This window comes from Eleginops maclovinus, chromosome 9, assembly GCF_036324505.1.
Source record: "Eleginops maclovinus isolate JMC-PN-2008 ecotype Puerto Natales chromosome 9, JC_Emac_rtc_rv5, whole genome shotgun sequence".
NCBI classification, from domain to species: Eukaryota; Metazoa; Chordata; class Actinopteri; order Perciformes; family Eleginopidae; genus Eleginops; species Eleginops maclovinus.
In genome coordinates this window covers 25359487-25383792 of record NC_086357.1, presented here as the reverse complement: position 1 = coordinate 25383792, position 24306 = coordinate 25359487, and the positions used below count along the sequence as shown (strand labels likewise).

The 24306-nt window shown below is 43.0% G+C and overlaps 1 protein-coding gene across 4 annotated transcripts in view; it reads right to left on the bottom strand.

Moving 5' to 3' along the window:
- The window catches only part of elavl4 (ELAV like neuron-specific RNA binding protein 4), an 84360-nt gene that overhangs the window by 58089 nt on the left and 1965 nt on the right, over nt 1-24306 (bottom strand). Inside the window, exon 1 of one of the 4 annotated variants that reach the window (XM_063892281.1) lies at nt 11333-11578. The exons of the other annotated variants lie outside the window; for them this stretch is intronic. Coding sequence (XP_063748351.1) covers nt 11333-11341 — 9 coding nt within the window. The 5' untranslated portion in view covers nt 11342-11578. Of the gene's footprint in view, nt 1-11332; nt 11579-24306 lie in introns of those variants that run through there. 4 annotated transcript variants of the gene reach the window in all.

Below are 24306 nucleotides of genomic sequence, written 5' to 3'. Positions count from 1 at the left end.
CAGAGAAATGTTGTCAGCATTTAACTCAAAGACAAACCTATAAATAGTGAAACCGGAGAAACTGATAATGCTGAAGTGGTCTCTTGATTCTTTCCGGAGCTGTATATTTTGATATCACGGATGACGTGAATGCCGTTACTGTATATCGCGACACCTCCATTAATCGAACCTCACACACATTTCTTTTTGCTTCTTGATTGTGCTGCTGCAGTAGCTAAACTGTATCCGTCACTTTCCAAACGTAAACATTATCCTGTACGAGTCATTACACAATCAGTTTGAAAATTCGTCTTGAGAATTCACAGTTAGCCTATCTTGGGAAAATCTCATCGCAGCTCTAGTCCCCGTCGCTCGGCCTCACTGGTCCTCATATCGGCGCCCCTGGTTCTCCTCCTGTGCCAGGAACCATCCCTCGCCTCCCGACCCCTCTATTCAATCCTCAGCTGCAGCGCCGTCATTCCGGCAGCAATCTTCCCTTGAACACCATCAAATCCCCATCAACAGCCTGCCAGCCTTTGTTCCAGTTAGAGCTGCCGGAGCGGGCGTCTCGGCTCCCAGCTCACAAGATGTCTGCACTGTCCGTCCCGCTCTAATCCCCGGGTGTGACGGATGGGAGCGATCACTGTCGCAGCCCTCAGCTAGGACATTTTGCTGGATTAAAGAGGCTAAATCATCATCTCATCCCCTACACGGGATTCTATCCTTAATTAAATGTCATTAATGTGGTTAAAGCTTTCAGTGGAGATGATATCTGTGTAACAAGTCGGGCCCATTCAAGTATTAACCTTGTTGCTGTGGATGGTACGCACAAAAGCATATCTTTAATGAGAAAAGGGTTGGAAATGAAGCAGGAAGAACGCTGCGGCCTTCAGTGGGTCTGCATCACGCCTGACATTTAACGTGACATAAAAAGCAATGCTTCCAAATCAGGCGCCTTTTCTCTCTCCGTCTCCCTTTCTCAGAACACAAAAATCCTGTTTGCCATGACTATATTAAGATCTAACCTGGTTACTTTAACTCACTGTGACGGCTCTCTGAAAGAATAGAAGTGACACTGCAACAAGGATAACAAACGCCAGCAATGCTCCGGGTCCCATTTCAGGCAACAGCTTGTGTTTCCATGCAGTGCTCATTTCCCCGTGTTGAGCTGAATCTGCTTTTACTGAGCTGGGACGGAGGATGCACAAACAGACAGTGAGGCAGGGAAAGCAAGCAGGCTGATCCCTCTGAGTCAGCACCGGGTGTCATGAGCGAGGACACCACCTCCACAAGAAGCTGGCAGGTGAACGTGGCCGTGCACCTGTGCAGGCAACCAGCCATTTCAGGGAAGCTGTCACCTATATTTAGCAAAATACAGTCAAGATACACCGACTGGTACGTAAAACAAACATGTGCAAACATGCAGAAATGTTTTCAGACACACCTCCACCGTGCCCCAGCTGCATGTATCAGGTCAGGAATAAGCAATTCAGCAGAGTGGTGCTATTGCAACCATCGGAAAAAATGCCTACAGTCGAGCTGGATGTATGTATAGAAAAAGGCCTCTAAGAGAACAGGCAAAAGCTACTTCCTCCAAGAATATTTACCCAAATACTGATATATAATGACACCTCCAGTTTGAATGTTTAGCTTCATTCATCCCATATTCCCTCTGTGTTCTTTCATTATGTTGCATTTGCAATAGCTAAACCCTATCTGTCACTTTCCAAATGCTAACATCTTTGTAAATAACTGGCTAAAGGAACTTCCTCGAAGAATATTTCCCCCAAATAACTAGTAACCTCCTCTGACTGTACTCAATTGTCTGTATAGTCCAAATTAAAATGGCTTTAAGGCTGGGCAGGGTAAAATTGGCTTTGTTGAACAGGTATTTAAAATGTTATAACAGCCTGGAGGTTTACCATGAGAACAAAACCTCCAGCGAGAGAAGAAGAAGAAGAAGAAGAAGAGTGGCCCGGCTACTAAGCAGAGGCAGAGCTCTTCCTAATCTAATCTCGGTTTCCCCCATCAGCTGCATCTCACACACAGCCGCCTGCGTGTGTGTACATGTGTGTGTGTATTCGAGTGTGTCTGCCTTGCAGCAAAAGAGCAGAGTTAAATCACGTAGACACAAACCGACCGCTGTACTCGAGAATTCATTCCACAGCCTCCGGTACTGTAGGAGGGTGTGGTTGAGTGCATATATACAGTATGTGTGTGTGTGTGTGTGTGTGTGTGCGAGTGTGCCTTGCTAATCTGGTTATTGATTCATCTCTAAACCGGAGCTCATATAATCAAATAGCTGCGAGGAAGAACGACAGCTGTCCGTCATCTGTCTTAATGAGTGAACTGTTTGATGGAGTAAGTGGAAACTACATGGAGAAGTGGAGCAGGTTACTACGTCGCTGATGGAGAGACGAGATAAAACGTGTGTACTGAAGCTGGCAAATCCCTAAGCAACCTTTATCTCATGCTGACTGAAGTAATGAATGTTCAATTATATCATCATTAGAGTTCTACTTTCTGCTTATAAGCTTGGTGTCACTTGAATTAAGTCACATTTTTGCTCTACAAAAGCCAAGATTATTCACGATTCTTTTCGAATAGTGCGTCTTGTCTTTTTTGTTAGATTAACTGCATTAAAAATAGTTTTAAGTATGTATTTTATTTACATCATATCAATATTTCACTCCTTGAATATTCAGCTTCATTAATCAAACCTAACACACATTTCTTTCTTTCATTCTGCTGCATTTCCAATCGCTAAACCATAATCCGTCTCTTTCCAAACGCTAGCATTCTGCTTTGTCCTAGTCATCACACAATCGGTTTGAAATTCGTCTTGAGATTTCACAGTGAGCCCATCTTCTGGGGAAATCTAATCTCAGTGTAACTTGACGTGACATCGGTGCAATTTAGAGATCCTCCCGCAGCTGGAAGAAGAGCAGAGTGACACACACAAAAGCCTGAATGTATACGGGCGCAGCTAACAGACGAGGCCCGCCGGCACACCAGCTAAACCATTAAGTGTGGCGCGCATTCAAACGAGCAGATTAATCCCCCCTGCCGCTGTACAGTGCGGAGTAATTGAAAATGCCCACAGGAGACTATCTTTCCACATGCACTGTAGCCTGCTGGGGAGGCGCATATAGAAAGTGCTTTATGATTGCCATAGAAGAAAATTCAGTTTTATTCTGACAGCGGGAGCCGTGCAGCCGGCAGATAGCACACATTCTCCTCTTTTCTGACTCTTTTCTCTATCGACCTCCCCAATACCACTTTGACAGGTGACGTGCATGCCATCATTATTGATAAGCATCACATTCCCCCCCATTTCCATCTAATTATACTGCGAAGGAAGCACTGTGGATTGGAAGGTTGCACGCATCGACTGTGAGGATCCATACTCCATATGATGAGGCCCTCTATTATCAGCATTTCAAACGGTGGACGGATAAGTGCCAGAGAGGGGAGCCGGTTGGCTATCTTTGGTCTTCACGTCATTGAAGGAGAGAAAATAGTTTTATCTACCTCCTTGCCTGCCTTTTTCTCTCAATAATTCACGAGGAGATAGCTTCTTCTTTTAGATGAAGGCTCACTTCTGTATTATGATCTTTGTGCAGCCTGATCTTTATGAGTCGTTGACCACAGCTGACATCCCCTCTCTTCCCTCTGTGGGATTCTCCAGCGTCTTGAGCTACCGCACGAAGAAAGATCAGCCTTTTCCGTCCTTGCGTTGGTATAGCTACTGATGACATAAGGCAGGCTAGAGGCTGTCGTGTGGGATGCTGTTTGTAGGCCCTAATGTGTCTATTACCAACCACAATGCTGCCGTTTTGTAGCATGTTCAGTTGCATGTTCAATCTATAATTCATCCGGCTACAGAAATGTATAAATGTTTAATATGTCAGAGGCGGTGAGGACTGTCGAAAGCGTGACCTTGAAACGTCCTTTAAACATCACACAGCAACAGCACTGGGGCCAGTTAAGCTGCCAAAGCCAAACAACAGGCACACACACACACTCGCCCTCACACACACACACACACACATATCCTGTCTGTCTGCTGATGCTTTCCGCTGCTTTCCTTTTCTTTTTTTTTTCCTGGGATGCAAAATGCAGATGAGACGAGTCAGCCGCTTGTGCACAGTCTCAGGAGAAACTGCCACTCAAATCCAAACATCTGTATGAATACCAAAACACACACGGTACAGTGGAGGATGAGAGGGAGAGAGAGAGAGGAAGGGAGGAAGAGGATCGGGAAAGAATGAGCAGCAAAGTAGCAAAGAAAGCCAGTGTTCCTCTCGTATCTTTGACTGAACAAAGGGCCGTATCCACATGAATACCTCTTTCCTCCCACTGTATTCTCCATCGGGATATTTATTCTGAAAAGCGTCGATGCACAACAAGGGCTCGGTCCTGTGTTTGCTAGTGGGCTGAGGCGCTAACACTCCCCAGCTGATTATGTGTCTGTCTGTAGCAGTTTGAGCTGCTGCCAAAGGAATTAGGTCTAGTATTTGTGAATGCTGCTCCCCTCACAGCAGAACGTCGTGCCATGCCTCTCACATTTCTAGCTGAAGAAAAAAAAAACACACATTTTAAATAAATGAAAGAAATCGCTGTGGAAGCCTATTAAATTTTCAACGTGACCGTTTTGTGCGTCTTCATGTGTGTTTAGGCTTCGCACAAAAGGAATATTTAAAAACCAAAGCGTGCTAATTGGGACAGAGATTGTTACAGCGGCTTCTTATTCAAACAGGCTTTTTGCTCATTAACTGCTTCCATCCGGCTTTTGTGTAAAGGAAAGTGGAAAAGACATTTACAGACAATAAGATATTTTTCGCCGTATGTATACATAGACAATGCACGACAAAAATACTGATTGACAGCGGGATGTACACACACATAACATGCTCATTTAATGTCGAAATGATTTACCTCAATCATGAGAGTAAGACAAAGACATTCCTTTGTCTTCGTTAGTCATCATCAAATCTTTACTGTCTAATAGCAGCTACATGTTTATTATCATCCACAGAGTCGATCATGTAAGCGCCATGCAGCATTACTATATTTTGCACGACAATTGTTCAGTATGTCTTCTACAAATTAAGCTCCACTGTACTTTTGTGTGTGTTTAGTTTTAACATGGCTCTACAAACTAGTTCTAAACACTGTGTACTTTTTAAAGACGGACCTGGTGCCCTTAAAGGGAAATGTTTTAAATGTGTGTGTTTACTCAACAAGTTAAACATCATACTGTTTCTGCAGGATTAGAGACTAATAACGATTATTCCGACTGATTTGACAATTGCGATATTATGATTCATAATTCTCGTTATCATTTAAATATACATGGAATGATCATGGTGTCACTTCTTTTACAACATCAATACCAACCCAGTATGATTTGTTAAGTCTGGAGAATACTATTCGAAGGCCGATATATCTCTGCAGCTCCAAAATACTTCATCCCAAATTGTATTATATGTCTTTTTTAGCCTCTACGATATATTGTGCTTCCTGCAGATTTGATTAACGGTGCAGCCCTTTACTTAATCAACAAAGATTAAAGAGTGAATTGCTGTATGTGCTGCAGTTGTGCCTGGAGAGATCAAATGTAATCAAACTAAATATCTTCTATTTACCGTATATCGCATGTCTGTCAATAGTATCCCAAAGGGGTCAAAGTTCATGCAGGAACTTGTAATTACGGCTGACTGATTTATTTTGTACACACCTGGCTAGCTCTGGACATGAGGGTACATATATGAGACTCACACACACTTTAACTACTAGCATGTACTAACATACATGTACTGTAGAACGAACACACAGTGTCTCCCTTTGGCTTCCCACTATTCTGCAGTTAATTACTGTGGATGTATTAACCTTTAACCTCTTGAAAAAGTGATCACACAACATAAACACCAGCTAGGACTACACACATGCAGCATAAAGCACAACAATGCTAAAGACGCTTCACTTAGCTAATCTTTACCGTACACAACATGATAAGAAACGATGCACAACAAACAGCGAGGTAAACCCACAGCATGCATTATTTAATTCTGCACCTCAGAAATGATCAAATTAGCCACGCACCAATTTGAAAACTCTTCTGAAAAGATAAGCTTCAAGGAAGTAAGAACAGGATGCTTTGGATTTAGTTTTCCTGTGATGAGTCAGGGTGGGCTGTTAGTCATGAGAGGTAGCAAACGGTCAAAGATTGATTTGGTTTCACACGTTATAAGATGAGTAAGTTAACAAGAAGAAAGAAATAGCAACAAATTCATAAACAACAAACATTCTTGCTCTTATTGCCAGATTAAGCTTAAATCCCTCTGTCATGCTTATACTTAAAATGTGTATTTAGCACCATGAAAACCAGTCAAAAGTCTGTTTATCTACATAAATGATGACACATCCACTGGCAGCGAATCCCAGAGAGCTGTGAGGAACACAGGAAATAAGATTAGGAGCCAATTGTTCCTGTGTCTGAACCACTTCTCCTTCTCCCTCTCACTCTATCCATTTGCTCGGTGTTTAATCAGACTCTAGTTAACCGTGTCACTCGGCATCTGGACACACGTCAGTCCTCCCTCTCATGCACTCACACACAAACACACACGACCGATAACACAGACATGCAACACATCACAAGCTATAAATCAGACAGAAGTCATATTTATTCATCAGCTACCTCACCTTTTATTATTCTTACTTTAATCTATCCTCACACCTACAGTATAATCACCCACGTATCCAATTACATATCTTTATTTTATGGCGCTCTGGTTTCCAGTTGCATGTACAGTGGGGCAAAAAAGTATTTAGTCAGCCACCAATTGTGCAAGTTCTCCCATTTAAAAAGATGAGAGAGGCCTGTAATGTTTATCATAGGTATACCTCAACTATGAGAGACAGAATGAGAAAAGAAATCCAGAAAATCACATTGTAGGATTTTTAAAGAATTAGTTTTCAAATGATTGTGGAAAATAAGTATTTGGTCAATAACAAAAGTTCATCTCAATACTTTGTTATATACCCTTTGTTGGCAATGACAGAGGTCAAACGTTTTCTGTAAGTCTTCACAAGGTTTCCACACACTGTTGCTGGTATTTTGGCCCATTCCTCCATGCAGATCTCCTCTAAAGCAGTGATGTTTTGGGGCTGTCGCTGGGCAACACGGACTTTCAACTCCCTCCAAAGATTTTCTATGGGGTTGAGATCTGGAGACTGGCTAGGCCACTCCAGGACCTTGAAATGCTTCTTACGAAGCCACTCCTTCGTTGCCCTGGCGGTGTGTTTGGGATCATTGTCATGCTGAAAGACCCAGCCACGCTTCATCTTCAGTGCCCTTGCTGATGGAAGGAGGTTTTCACTCAAAATCTCACGATACATGGCCCCATTCATTCTTTCCTTTACACGGATCAGTCGTCCTGGTCCCTTTGCAGAAAAACAGCCCCAAAGCCTGATGTTTCCACCCCCATGCTTCACAGTAGGCTATGGTGTTCTTTGGATGCAACTCTGCATTCTTTCTCCTCCAAACACGACGAGTTGAGTTTTTGCCAAAAAGTTCTATTTTGGTTTCATCTGACCATATGACATTCTCCCAATCCTCTTCTGGATCATCCAAATGCCCTCTAGCAAACTTCAGACGGGCCTGGACATGTACTGGCTTAAGCAGGGGGACACGTCTGGAACTGCAGGTCATTCACTAGGTCCCCCCGTGTGGTTCTGGGATTTTTGCTCACCGTTCTTGTGATCATTTTGACCCCACGGGGTGAGATCTTGCGTGGAGCCCCAGATCGAGGGAGATTAGCAGTGGTCTTGTATGTCTTCCATTTTCTAATAATTGCTCCCACAGTTGATTTCTTCACACCAAGCTGCTTACCTATTGCAGATTCAGTTTTCCCAGCCTGGTGCAGGTCTACAATTTTGTCTCTGGTCTCCTTTGACAGCTCTTTGGTCTTGGCCATAGTGGAGTTTGGAGTATGACTGTTAGACAGGTTGTGGACAGGTGTCTTTTATACTGATAACGAGTTCAAAAAGGTGCCATTAATACAAGTAACGAGTCGAGGACAGAGGAGCCTCTTAAAGAAGAAGTTACAGGTCTGTGAGAGCCAGAAATCTTGCTTGTTTGTAGGTGACCAAATACTTATTTTACCGAGGAATTTACCAATGAATTCATTAAAAATCCTACAATGTCATTTCCTGGATTGTTTCCCCCATTCTGTCTCTCATAGTTGAAGTGTACCTATGATGAAAATTACAGGTCTCTCTCATCTTTTTAAATGGGAGAACTTGCACAATTGGTGGCTGACTAAATACTTTTTTGCCCCACTGTATATCCCTTAACACACACTCAGCCAGTGCACTGTGGCTAATGAATTCCTCACACACCCCTCCCTATTAGCATTGATGTGTAACCTTGGAGCTCATGGTGTTCTGCCTGAGGGTAATAGAACCACTGTATGTTTGTGTGTGTAGGTGTGTGAATGTGTGTGATTCGATGGCCTGTCTCCAGCCCAGGTCCCCCACTGGTTCCCATCAGGAGGCTTTATGGTGCAATCTCATATCTAATGCCTTTGATTCTCATTAACAGTCGACTTTTCCCTCCCTCCATCGCATTTCCTTTTCATTTCACGTCTATGTATTTCACCCTCTGCTCTTAATACTAGCCCAGATTGTGTGTATGCTGTAAACCATATACACTATTCCTCTGCGTTCACGCCCATTTCCTCACTGTCAGTCGTGTCTACACCTCTCCATCTATGCACATACACTCTGCTAACAGTGAGACAGCTAGCAGTCCCAGCACAATCACTAAACAAGGGAGTCGCCTTCCTTTCAATTAGCATTTTGATTGCCTCCAATGGAAAGCAGCCAGCATGCAAACACTCAAACATTTACTAGCGAACAAATGAATAATGTCCACTGTTCTCCGTGCAAATAGGAAAGTGTCCACTTTATGTATGGCGAGGTTTAGAAAACAGACAGATGCTTTGAGAATGCTAAATAGTATTGACTCAGTTGTGGTGGCGCAGTAAAACTCTTATATCTTATATGACAGGTGAGAACAACAAGAGTGAAAAATATGGCCGCTGTTATGTGAGTGAACCTCTTACTCTGTCTCCAGCATGTGATGGATGAATGGATAAATGGATGCTAAGTTAAATAGAGTCTCAGGAAGCAGAGCAAAGCAGATTACTTGTGGGTAATATTGTTTATTGTCGACACCCACTCACGCATCCAAACACATCATTGAAAATATTCACACACACTCGTACAAGCATGGGTTAAAAAACTGTCAGCATGCACAGCATTGTAATCCAGCCATGCGTGTAACTCCAACACACCTACTCCGTCTTTCTCTGGCAACAACTTATGGAGGACACAAACTCGCACCAAGCAGCATGACGGATAACACGACTACACACACAATTTAACAGCACCACTTTGCATACATGAATCCCACAAGAGTCCAGCTTCCCTACCGCTTCACGGTACATCCACACTGTGCATTCCATCTGTGATGCGGTGCTATATATACGCAGGTAAATATTTCAGAGTGGTGCAAAGGCAGGGAAAAGGGGGGGACACCTACAGCCCTGGCTTCATCATAAAATGGGTGCTGTTCCCCCGATTTAACCCTTCCCTCCCTCCGCCTCCTTCCTTACCTCTACTCCTGCCTCCACACCTCTCCTTCTAGCATCATATCTGGCTCCGTCCCCCTATCTGTCTGCCTCCGTTTCTCCTCCACAAACCTCGTCAGTGAACCCCCCCGCTGTATGTAGGAACTTAACATTCTGCACAACAAATAGTTTAATTGTATCACCGCGTTACCTGAGCTAAAAGTCTGTAATAGTATATCTAAGCTGCCCAGAATGAAACGCTGGTGAACAATGTGAGGTGGATTATAGTGGCAGGCTGCCGGTAGCATTATTCCTTACCATCTTAAACCCATTCCACTCCATTTGGGAGACGCCGGCCGTTGTCTCACGTCTTTCTCTCTCCTCACACAACAGCTACAGCAAAAGAAAATCCCCTACTCTCTCTCGCTCTCTCTCACACCTTATTTTTTTCTCACTCTGCCTCTGTTCCCGTTTGAGTCTCAGCGGCGAGCGGGGAGCAGCATACTACTAGCGAGCATCCCCTTCTTCCACAGATGCTGAGAGGAGAATGGTGAGGCTGGATGAGAGGATGCAGCAAGCCTCCCTCCCTCCCTCCCTCAGCCACCCGCCCAGTCGCCTGCTCAGCTGGAAGGTCAGAGCCCGCCCATTCCCCCCCCCTTCCAACTCTCTTTAACAGGCTGTGATTGGCTTCTTAGCTTGCCCGTCAGCCCTTACCTCCCCCCTTCCTTGGTGTTAACACCTTCGCTCTCTGGCTGGCTCTCAGCCCTAGTCGGCACACGCCAGCCTCAGCCTGGTTTGGCAGAGAAAAGGCTTTCTGAATCCCAGCAAAGCAATCAATCGCTGCTGAGCTGTGTGCTTGAGTGAGCCGGGCAGAGGGAGCACTGGGAGAGTGATTGCAGCCTCAGGCACCGTGGTAGTCTAATAGGATGCCTGCGCAGCACTGTGTATATAAATTAGCTATTACTGGGTGCATGTTAAAATCCCCTGTAAATGTACATCACTGTGTATATTCTCCCATACTGCCTCTCTACTTCCCTTACACACACATGCTTTAACACACAGAACAGCTTTGAAATTATCTTGCAGGTCTTTTAGCAAATGGAACAGTTTGTTTATTTAAAAAAAATCTCTAAAATTGATTCATATAGCTTTTTTCCCAGTCTGTACTACTCATCAAAGTGCTTTAACATACAAGCCAGCATTCACCCTTTCACACACATTCAATATGAAGCATATGCTCACAAACAAGGTGCCACCTGCTCTTAAATTCACATACATTCAGACACTGCAAGCCATCGAGAGCTGTTTAGGGGTTAAGTATCTTGCCCAAGGACACAATGACATGTTGAATGCAGAGGCTGGGAATCGAACCACCGACCTTCCAACCACTCCACCTCACAGCCACAGCCTCTTCAATTCTCTATACTACATCGTTACAAATTAAAACCAGCGAATTTGACAAAAAATAAAATAATCTCGCCTCTTCTGATAACTCATTATGTGCATTTTTTTGTGGTTTGGATGGTTTACACCTGTCCGTACAGGTGTAGCTTATAAATACGATACAGTTCACTCTTTTTACAGTATGCATCTGTAGTAGCCTTAAACAATGCATGCTGCGAAACACATACGGAGCTACTGTCTCTGCCTGCGGCGGAACGCTTTATGGTTGGTGGCAGAATGGAGGTACGACGTGCCTTATGATATCTACTCACCATGACCATTCTTGGTGTTACGGACGGTATCGGTAGTCTCGGCGGACAAACTGTAAGAGCCGGGGAAGTCAGCGAGGAGAATGGGATGGAGCAGCAGCGGCGTGCCGGAGAGGATGAATGAGTGAAGCGGAGCCAAAAACTAAACAGAGCGTAACAGTGGGTGTGGATAAAAACGTGGAGCCGTGTCCTTTAAACATATATATACCAAAAATATATATCACTCGCTCAGTGAAAAACTAAGACAAAACAAGGCGGCGAACATCTACTCCGAGAAACAGATTCAGAAAAACACCCCTCTACCTTTCCCCCAAAAAAGCAATTTATGGAATATCCAGTCACCTCGCGCGCAGGCTCCTATTGGCTGAGGTGCTGCAGGGCGGTGCGCTCGCGAGGGAAGGAGGCAGGCTCGTGCGTTCCCCTCAGCATCACGCGGAGAGGTAGATGCTTAAGGTGACTTTATGTTCGTGACTGCTAATAAGCATCCTTCATAACAATATTAATATGCAAATGATGCTTACAGTCATACGCTTTAACTCGTGCCTACTCGTAGTATTTGTAAACGCCTTCATATACGTCCCTTCTTTTGTTACAAGTACGTATATTGAACATGTGTTACGCATTGTTACTGCAGTGTTTAAGTGTAGCCCACTCCCTGTTGTTAGAGAAATTAAGTGTATGCAGTCCTCTTGTCAACCAAAAACACTGACGGTGCTTTTCAGGGGTCCTTTATCCATAGTCACAAAATGCATTTGCTCATTTTAGAAATGTGTTAACTCTAGGAGCCTCTGCATACAGTATGTACCCTTACAGAAAAAACCCACATCCAGTTCACATCGTAACATGTTTTAAGATGAGAAACATTGGTCCACATGGGAAATACAGTATCAGGGCGCAAAACGTTTATTGTTTAGAGGCGTAATTATATACAATTTAATCGCATGCTACTATCAAATTACTCCCAATTAAGCACACAAATTATAATCCTCACCACATTTTATGGATTAACCACACTCAAAAGAAGGCACATTGTTCATGCCCAGCAGCAAACCTGCCACAGGTTTCTTTGTCCCACTGGGCCCTATCTCAGGCAGACAAGAAGAGGGAGCTCTTGCTTCCTTTAAAACCGTTTCATGGCAGGCAGGACTGTACCTTCACACCTTCATGCGTTTGCCCACACACGTATACATAAGGCACAAGCTGGAACGCATGTTGGCACACACCAAACTCGATAAGCATACGCACACACAACATAAAGCCTACACACATTCACACACTGCCATTCTAATGCTCTGACACATTTGTGTACCTTGTAGTGTAATTAAACACACATAACTTCTGGAACTGACATAACAAATTGCTTTACACTGGTGTTTCCTTTAAGACGCCAGACAACAGATCAAAACACCACCAATTTCCTAACAAATGATTTCCTTTGCGTTCATCAGCACGTTCCACTGTAAAGCCGTATTGATAATAGACCATGATATACCACACAGCACGTACCACTTCTACAATTACAGTTATTGCAGATATGAATTGTGAATTTAAACCACACACACCCAAGCAGCTACACAAATTAGCTCCCAAATGAGTACACTAACAATGTTAGAAAGGAAGAAAAACAGGAAGAGGGGTGATGAGGACGGTTCTGGCAGACGAAAATGGAGCAGTCGACTAAAGCAACGTCTCTCAACTTCACCCCTTGACCCCTCCACCTGTCTGGTTAGCTTAGAGCGCTAGCTAGCTTAGAAGAACCATGCGCCTGACATACTAATGAGAATCCTCACTACGCCTTCAATTAAGCCTGAGCGGTACTGAGGTGCACACATACACACACGCACACAAACACACACACACACACACACACACACACACACACACACACACACACACACACACACACACACACACACACACACACACACACACACACACACACACACACACACACACACACACACAGGGGAAGATAGGCTGCACAAGCTCGCCATTGTTTCTGAGAGAATAGAATATGCTAGCACTCGCAGTCTGGAGATTTGTACCGATCACACTGTATATGACACAACAGAGGAAGAGTAATGTAGAATGAAACACAAAGAAAATGGATCAAAATAGAAGTGCATCTTTGTCCATTTCCCTTTGTTCCCAAGCCTCCGTCTCTTCTCCTCCAAAGAGCAGAAAGAAGCAGAGAATTTGCGGCTGAATAGTACGAGCAACAAAAAACACAGTTTCCTGTCCGTCTTTTGTCCTCCTGCTCTGACCTTTTGAATTTCATAAAGGCTTTGGGTTGGACCCAGAAAAAAAAGCGTGCTCCACTTCGCTGCCTCTAATATTCTCCTCCCAACCATGTCTTTATAGTTTTTTTTTTTAATTCCCTATTGTGGGGAAAGGAAATTCAGATCCATGACTGAACCACAAACACATCTCGTCTTTGTGTGCAGTCAACTTTTAACTGTTGATGTTTAGAGGCAGTAAAATGTGGGGAGAAAATGGAGGGTGATAATTTCCTTATTTCATAAAGGACAGTGTTTTCAAGTCGTAATAGGATCCAAATAACCTTTTCTTTAAGCGAGAGTCTGATTTGAAAGTGAAAATAGTCGCTCGCAGATGATTTGCTCAGCTTGTCGTTTCACTAAATTGCTCTGCAGGACCGTGATTTTATAAAGCAATGAAAGTGACTGCCCCTACTCAGTAAATTAGCTATAAACACAATCTGCTCTTTGGAGTGTGGAGTGTTGTACGGTGTGTGCGTAGATATGATATTCAGACTCGCACCAAAGATTGAACCGTGTTGCTGCCATGTCCTAGTTAAAGGTAGGCTACACACTGTGCATTATAATATCGTGTGCGGACAGATGGAGGGAGTGGTTGAGATAGTCTATCAAGGGCATCCATGCTGAGATGCTACAGTCTGAATGTTAGAGATATTGCAGTGTCGCTTATTATCTTTTGGATCCGGCCTTTCTCTTTAATCTGCCTGGGAATAAAATGCAATACGGCACTAAATAATTCTAAAAATGCCAGAGAATTTTAGTGTAATGACTTCCTAAATCACCTCGTCCAAAAAAACTTCATAACCTTGATTGGATTCATTATTTGGCATTTTTATTTGATGACTGATGCTAAATAGTTTTTGAGGAGGCAAATCATTTTTCATCTCTCCTCTTGTAAAGTTTTGAAAGTTATAAAGCGGTTGTGGCTTCAACCCAGGAGGGCCAGCCATACTTGTCAGCAATGAGAAACCCCATCTCCGTGATTGGCTATGGCTCACCTCCACAAACACAGACACACAACTAGACACACACAAGGCAAACGTACCCACCACAGCACATACACATCGTGGTTCTTGTAGTGCGTCACAGTCTGACAGAGTGACTGCCGCGGCACCACAGCTTCAAGGGCTGGAACCCAGAAGTGTGCTTCAGCCTGTGCTGCTAATTCCGAAAGCAGAGAGCCGGCTAATTGTCATGAACTCCTCCCGCCCTCCATTCTGCCCTGCTTCTCCACCCTAAACCCCTCCTTGTTGCAGACCTTAATGGATTAATGCAGGCTGGTGCTGTCCCTCTGACTCTCCCTTAGTCACTCTGGCTAGCTGAATCCTTGCCACGCCCTGAAAAACGTCTGCTGTTGCTGAATCTCCAGGATTAAATATACTGGTGGCATTACACTCTGTACACAATATGCTCTGCTAGCAGCCAACCCATAGTATTCTGCTAACAACTGTGAAAGAGCAGGCAAGAAATACACAGTAAAGCGGGTTTGAATATGCAGTGTGCAGACGGCGATAATTGTGGATGCTCTCGGTTTGAGTCTTGTTAACTGTCAGACGTAGTGTTTCAACACCTGTCTTGTGTTTCACTCTGCATAATAAGACTTCTATTTAAAGGAGGAGAAGTGGAGATGTCAGTAGAAGTGTTACCTCAAAGTGCCAGAAAGAAAATACCTTGATTATTCACAAGAGAAGGAAAACTAGTGTTTTTGCAGCAAGCCTGATCCTTGCAATTGGGAGGAGAATTCAGGATCAGAAGAAATTAATGCAGGGACAAAAGCCAGAATACAAAATCTGAACGATCTCCTTTTCACTGTACGGCTGTAACAACACTGACTGACATTGAAAACAGTATTTCAATACAGAGAAAAATGCAATGCTTATCAAGCGCTGTTGATTTCTCTGCAGTAAAGCAACCTAATACAGTTAACAGCCCAGAACACACTCCTCAGTATGCGGCGGCTTACTTAGGCTCCTTTTGATTTGCCCTTGAAGGATAGATTTAGTTGCTGTATTGAAGTTCTGGCAGTAGTAGCATCTTGCTCTGCTACTCAGACTGATGATAGCCTCTTTCTTGGCAGGTGTCCACCCTCTGCCGGTAACAATCAACAAATGAGAACCGCAGCCTTCAACTTCTCCCTGCCCAGCGACAAACTCCGCATAACTGAATCACTGACACTATGAAGCTATTAAACGATGCGTCTGAATCTGGACAAAAATGGGCGGTTTGGATTTGGTTGACTTTTTGCTGTTTGCCTTCAGTGTTAAGACCAAGGGCTTCGTTTTCATGAATCAATGGAGCACACGGTGTGGATACTGATTTTTGGTAATTTCATGGTCAGAGGCGCACGGTGCACCTGCATCGCTGTTCAATCAAATCACCTCTTTTCTTCCTCTTCAAAAGCAGAGCGCTCAGTGCCATGGTGCTCTGACAATTTAGTAATAGAAGGAAGCAGTTGGGAGTACTTGTGCCACAAAAGATCCTCCAAAGAAGAAAGTGATGTCCTTAAGCAGGAGAAGCAAAATCACTACAATGCTACCTAATCTAAACCACAGAGAGCAAATGGCGTTAAATTATCTTGGGAGGACAGTCAAGTTCCAGTCACCGAAATGCTAAATGGGTGCAGATGAGAAGAAAAGTGTGTGCTCTGAAAAGAAATCCAAATTCACTGAGGCAAACACTTGCCAACAGAAAGCCCTTGAAGGCATTCTGAGATCATATCGCCTACAATGATAATATAATCCAACTTGCTTATAAAAACAAAGACATCTCTCACATCTAAACTACAAATCCTGACCCGACTGAACAGAGAGTGTTCGGATTTGGAAAATCTCAGCACATTTTTTATAGTAATGGTTAAAGACGCTTATTATCTAAAGCCAACAATCTTCAATTCTAATAATTAGCTTGACACACTAACTCAAGGGGGGGAAACATGTTGAGATGAATGCTTTGAATCCAGAGTTCCTGGTGCTTTCAATAATTGGTTGCCTTTTTCTCCAGTATATCTTTGTTGAAAACTAACAAATGAATCCAAAATGCAAGTGTTTTCAAATCCATGCACTCACTTGTGGGATCCCTTCAAAGGCATGTTACTTGAATAGACACTATATCAAATACACATATTTTTAGTAAAATGTATCTAATCTAGTTGAAGCTTTACTCCTACATCCTCTTCCCTCCGTGTCACTGGGCATGATACACAGTCAGCTTAACCCCTGCCTGTGTCACTCTCCCTGGTAGAAAGTATTTAGATCAGAACTGAATTCTTCATGCTGATCCTGGAACAAGGCTGTGCTGCATTTGTCACAGCCACTTTCTTTCTGTTTGGTATCGCTGGAGCTTTGCAGTCTGCAGAGATGTGACAGGGTGCTGTTTGAAAGCTGAATTTCTCCGTCTCTATCTGCGGAATAGGGAGTAAACGTTTGTTCAATCGCTATGTAAAGTCTGTCCTCTTTGTAGATTTTATCCACAATAATGCTCAAATATATTATAGATTATATTATGCTTGAAATATTAAAATAATTGCAGTACAACACCCTAAAATGTGAATTTTGTTAACCCTAACCCTAACCCTAATTTCGATGCCAGATCACCTCTATCATCTGTCATTTCTTTTTGGGATAAGACTCACATTATGAACAAAGACACATTTTTAGAAACACTTTGTACTCTGCACGCCTCAAAATAAAACCGAAATGATTGGATGAAGACCCTCTGATATTTTAGCATGGTTTGAAAGATTGATGTCCATTTTGGCATGGGAGCGTTTATCAGATCTATTAAAACTCTTAATGAGTTTGCTATGGACTCGTTCCAAATAGTATTATACATCAAAGAGGAATGGTTGAGTGTTTGCGCAATGGGAGTTACAAAAAAACCTGAATATGTACTCACATTTGTGTTTTTTCTGTGGTTCTTTGCTATGTTTTGTCTTAAGTGTGGCTAACCATTTTGAACATACATAAAAAGAAATGTCTCATCTTCTTCAATGGAAGAGATCATGGTGTGTCTTTGAGGCTGTAACACAAATGAGAGAAGGTTTGTGGAGGTGCCCAGAGAGGCTTAGCTATGCATTGGCTGTTGAGTCTGGCATGTGTTCTGGCACCGGGAGTGTATTCTCAACAGGACTCTGGTGGATTAGTGTCCATTTGGACAACAGAGTGGTCCGCAGCTTGGGGTGACATTCAACTTCAGCAGGCCCGCAGCTCACACACAGATCAGGAAGTTTAGTGCAGTAAATGTTATGCCGTTTAATTGTTACCGAGTTTAAAATGTCGTACGTTTTGGAATCACGGCCGGGATGGTAAAACCAGTTCTGTTAGTTGTTGTCTTTATGTCTAAACCGTATGTGTGTGAAATGAAGCTGTGGCCATGCTGCAGTGTGGAGGGTCACTGGATCATGGGGTGAAGTGGTGGGCTCAGGGGCATGGGGGACAGCAGCCCGTATCGCGTTTGATCCCGGTCGGGGTACATCCATGCTCACAGGGCGACTGCTGTGGTCCATCTGGTGGAGGCTTTAATCACAACTCCCCCCCCAAAGACACACACTTTCAGACCTCTTTTATTTGCATTATTTATGCAACCGTGTATTACCCCACGGATATGAGTCATTTTATCAGAAGGTCTTCTAAAACGTACATAGTTTACCTATTCCTGCATTTCAGTTGCACCTTTGTGTCATTTGCACTAATTTCTTGATCCATTTTATGATTTCTTTAGTCTGTTGAAGGAGCCTGAGCCTTAAGATGGTTTGTATTCCCAACAACTACGCTATAACTGGAACTGGAAAAATGAGAATCACTGAATCACCATCTTTAACAACGTTTAAAACCTCATCAAAAATCTCACACTAACTGATCTCCATAAATGGCCGCACCACGGCGTTTGATAAGGAATAACCTTTTAGAAACGAGACCAACCAGAGACCTTCACAGGGATGGCCTACGGTACTGTGGACCAAACCATGCCCATGCTGCACAAATCCGGCTCTCCAAATGTCACTTCATGCTTAACCGCCCTTTCTCATGCTCGAAGAAAAGCAAGTGGGCAATGCACAACAAGAAAAAAACCTCCACCGGGCTTCGGTTTAAATGCCTACACGCTTAAAGATGTGTTTCAATTATTTTGATTAAGCCGATTGAAGAGAAAGAAATTCATTAGCAACAGCTCTAGGAATTATTTCCCAGGCTTTGTGTACATAAGGTTTGAGTCGTGTTCTGAGTGAATGTACTAATTATAATGTCATGTAAAATAAAGCCAAGACAGATTAACGGTATAAAACAAACACAGAGGTATGTGGTAATATTTATTCTACAGAATATGTATGTATTCTTGTAGGTTAGTTCAATTTACAGCCACTAAATCACACCTCGAGGCAGACTGTATGGTGAGCTGTTTAAACCTGAATGCCGCAGTTAGAATACATTTAATATTAAAAGGAGCTAAAGGTCAGCAGATAATGATGATGCTGTTGGTGCATCTCCCTGTGTTGTGTAACTTACTCTTAGCCTTCCCTTTGGACAGAAATAAATGTGTTATTTTCATGTATTCAAGATTTAGCCAAACATCTAGTGACTTTTTGAACCTGCTTTATTCTCCGTTCATACAGTATGAACTGTGGCGAGCAAATGCATCTCCAATGGTCACTCCGCCTCGGCACAAATGCACCAGTAAGCCATACATCATTTATTCATGGTGACAGCAGATACTTTGCCTCATCCCCCGCAATTAGCAAATCAATAAAAACGCATTGGCTTTGAAACTATCAATTCTGAGAGGACAAAAAATAGCGTTGTTCATCAACATGCCAGGATCCCGAACGCTGACAATCACTCAGGTATCGGCAGCGTTTGTCTGCTCAGCATCACCGGGCGCTGAGCGGACCACAATAAGGCACATTTCCTCACCTCACCTCTTAAAATGAGGACTCGCCTACAAAATGGTTGTCGGTTCCTTTATAATATCCACAAAGGGCCTAATCTGTAAATGTCAGTTTTGAAAAAAGACGATTTAATGTTTTTTCAGTGTTGGGAATATGTCTATTGTGATGACTAAGCTAAAGCCTTTCCAGTGAGATTATCAGGTCAGTAAAGGGCTTGCTAATACCTTTTATTGTCCAAGTTTATAAAGCTCACACATCTGCAGCACATTGATTTATCTGTTTTGTAATTATTTCAGTGATTCCACATGATCTAATACACACGTAAGGCCGTCAGACTACAGTGACTTCCAGATTTAAATTCTCTGTCTGGCAGCAGCTGAGGCATGTTGCGGTTTCGCCATAATAATAATAATAATAATAATAATAATAACCGTTAATGTTTCTTTGCAAATAACAAAAATACGAAGAACTCACCGCATTTATAAAACACAATAGTATGCTCTCTCCCCGGTCTTGTCTGTTTCATTATTCTCTCTCTATTTATCCGTTTAAGCCGAATGAAATAACTGCAACTGGATGTGAAAACATTGTCCACGAGAGGCAACAATTTTGGCTCTGAAATTAAATGCTTTTCCTCTACCAGGCAAAAGAGCAGCCTTGGGAATCTTTTCTCTGAATTAAAGGAGGAAAACGGAGCAGGAGGAATTGAGATTATTTAGTTTATTTAACCTATTGGATTGTACAAATGTAGCCACTGATTTGAGGTTAATCCCCGATGGAATTCAGGCTCAATATGGATATACAGTATTATCCAATACTATATAAACTATGTGTGCTTGAGGTCCACATGATTGTGTTTTCAATTTTTCATTTATTTTATTACCTCAACGCTTATTTATTTAGCACATTCAATTTTATACGAAACCTGCACTTCCTAATGGAAAACATCAGCCTTTTTTATTGCTGTGTTCACAGGTATTATTCATCAGAATATCTTATATTAAGTTATGTTAATCCCTGTATTAAAGGACCTGTCAATCAGAGTGGGAATAATAGCAGTTTAAATTCTCCTGCTTTGGATTTTCGTTGAAGGGGGCGACCCTTTTGTTTACTTTTGGATTACGTGTCGTGCTCTTCACCCACCTCTCTCGGTGTTTGTTGAAGTGACTTGATCAGTGAGTAACTCGTGTTTGGTCACGAAAGTCAAGACACATTCAGCAGTGAATAGACTCTACTCGGGAACCCCGCGCCCTGCCACTGCCATTATATAGGTGAAATTACAGGCTATTACTTCCAGGTCAGAGTACCTGAACACAGGAAGGTGACCTTTGGGTGGGCGTGGGCGCTCGTGTCGCTGCAGCGGGATACTCTGCTGCTACACTCTTGTTTACACACATCGCAAACCTTTTTTTATCTCTTATCTACTGAATCAAAGTTTACAAAAAATAGCTAACAATCGAAAACCCGCTGATGTGTGATCAAAGGCACAATAAAAGGCAAACTGCAGGCCGGCTACATTGGGTGGAAATTGGGTAGGGTGTGCACAAATAAAAAAAAAGGCATTGAGGAGAAAGACAGAGAGTGAGTTCACTTAGCTATACAGTGTGTGTGTGTGTGTGTGTGTGTGTGTCCGTGCATGAGCCTGCAGACACCTGCTCCATTCTGCAGTGATGGCTCCCAGCGGGACACAGGCTCAGCTGCTGATCTCTAGGCACTCCCTGCAGTACTGGTGGCCAACACACACACACACACACACACACACACACACACACACACACACACACACACACACACACACACACACACACACACACACACACACACACACACACACACACACACACACACACACACACACACACACACACACACACACACACACACACACACACACACACACACACACACACACACACACACACACACACACACACACACACACACACACACACACACACACACACAGTTTTTCCAACAAATCTTAGCCCTGGAGGCCCCCCTCGCAGTGTCTCTCAGCCTCTCTGCGCTCCCGACTGACACACCACATGTGCTCATATCAAGTGCAAACATGACATGATGTACACACACACACGCACAGCCCGTTTTCATATGGCAAGTTGCGTGTAAATTCTACGACAAGGTGGAGCCATAATCTGATCTATGCTATAGGGATGATATGGCTTTATAGCAAGAGTCCTACTCCCTTTAGCTGAAAAGTTTGACTGCAGTACAAACAACGTCCATATTATATGCTCTTGTGAACGCAGATATACAAAAGAAAGGATACTATGAAATATTTGAGCCTTTTCTTGTTCCCTAAGATAGTTTTTTTTAATATCTTTTACAAGTAACCTGATGATTTATATTACATTTAATAGAACGACGACATTTGCTTTTGTATTTCCAGCATTAATCAACCACCATTGTACTTGTGGCACTATCGTAATATGCTATAGGGATGACATGGCTCAATAGCAAGAGTCTTTTTGTACTCCCTTAAGCTGGAAAGTTTGACTGCAGTACAAACAATGGCCATAACATATGCTCTTGTGAACGCAGATATAAAGAAAAAGGATGAAATGATATCTTCTAGCTTTATCTTGTTCCTTAAGATTGTTTTTTAAAGTAACCTAATGAGTTATGTTACATTTAATACAACAACGACATTTGCTTTTTGTCCTCCCAGCATTAATCAACCAACCATTGTGATAATCGATGCTGTATTTTTCCTATATTATCTGCGTCTGTGTGAGCGTTCTCCTCCCTCTCTGACGTCGCTCATTGTGCTGCACCTGTTTATGCCTCAGTGACGGCAGGGTTGTTGAGCATAAATGAACTAATTTCCTGGATATAGAGAACACAGCAATCAAGGAAAGGGGAAGTGCAGCGAGCGGCAGATGGAAGCAGCTAATCATTGTTATGAAATAGAGATGACCTCTAACTATCTCCTGGCTGCTAATACACCGTAGCTACGTCTCTGCTTCTTCCTCTTTCGTTTGTTTATTGTTGCACTGATGATGATGAACGTCTTCATGCAGGGTTAAAATGAAACCTCCCCCCCCCCCCGTGTTGAAACAGAAAAGCTTGGAGTTGTCAAACAAAACCTAGTGTCACATGGAGAACGGCAGCTGCCTGCAGTGGGTAATCAGTGGAGCTTTCTACAAATTAACAGCATTCAGCTCTGAAGCACGGCGCACTGCAGATTTTAGATGTTGGCTTTTGAAAATTAGATCTCAGTGACTGAAATATGGATTAATTTGCATTCCAGTTATTGCTCACATGTTCTTTTAGTTCACTCCTCTTTGTGAAGGGGCTGAGATTCATCCTAATGCTGTTAAATGATAGCACGGATGCTCATTTTCAACAGAAGAATATCAGTCTAAATGTCATTAATTGCAATCTCTCCTCCTTCTGGTGGGTTTTGAATTTAAATAGTTTGAATGCTCTTTTAAAAAGGCACCATCATACAGCTTGAAGGATTCACAACACACACACACACACACACGAGATGCTCTAAACAAACTAAATGTGTATCCAGGGGAAGTAATGGTAAACTTTACCGCAGGCGTATTGTGCGTTAAGAAGGAAACCATTTAGCAATTTATTCATTTAACGCAGTGGTGCGTTAAATGGAAAAAACACCTTCACGTGATATTATCAAACACAGGAAAATATCACTCCATTTTTGACATACAGACTTGTGCTGCGGCTATAGAATTGTAATTCCGAGGTAGCAAACGCAACGCTGCTTCAGAGGCTTTACACAGCAGAGCCATCAGAGTCTTCCAGCAAATTTATCTAATGTATGCAAATGATCTCGCTGTGCTTAATGAAGGCACCATTAATCACTATAACGATGGTCTTTTTTAACCAGGGTAATCATGCACGCACACTCACGCATATTTTTAAACACACACACACAAGCATATGCGCTTACACACACACACACACGGTCGCCCACACACACATGGAACATGCCTCATCACCACAGAAACATTGGTGAAAAATGTGCAAAATCACAAAATAAATCATTTGGGCAGAAATATAAATACCAATTCAGAGGAGCTTATAGTCACTCATTTTTTAAAAGTCTTCATTTATAATCTCTATAAACTAGTCCCTGCTCTTCTTACTTCAGCCCTGTTAATCAATCACCTCAAATGCAGCCCCACCACCCAATACAACGCCGACAAGATGCATCAAAATATGTTTACGCGTCAATCAGATTTATATAATGAACTCGGCTAATTAGTTCCACTGGTTTCAACAAATAATGCATGGTCCAGCAGCTTTATGCAAACAGCAGATAACACTGTTGTGAGTCTGAACGGGCAGTTGGAAAACACTCTGTGCGCTGTGTAATAACAACAAAACGCTGGCCAGGCGTCTTTGAACTCGTGTAAGAATTCAAAGCGAGAACAAAAAACTGAAAAACATTTCCGAACTCCTCACGGAACGTTATTTCGCCCGCTTATCCTCGCCGCGCATTTGCATACAGTTGACGGAAACCCCTGGGTACAGTCAGCAGCATGACAGTGGGTTATGAAGGCTTCCGGGAGGCTATGGGGTGTGGATCTGAGCCAGTTTGAAGGGGAGCCGAACCAATGAAGAGCCCACAGCGGATTAGACACCCACAGCTTCATGTCGCTTTAATGCGGCGAGTCAGCGATTTTCTTACAACGCTTTTGCCTAAACGCTCAGGGTTTTTCTCATGCCCCTTTTTTCTCTCTCATTCCCTTCCTGTTGAAGTCATCTTTTTCTATGTAAATGGCAGAGAAGTGTTGTCTCCAGTGCAGAATCACCCATCTATCTGCAGCGGG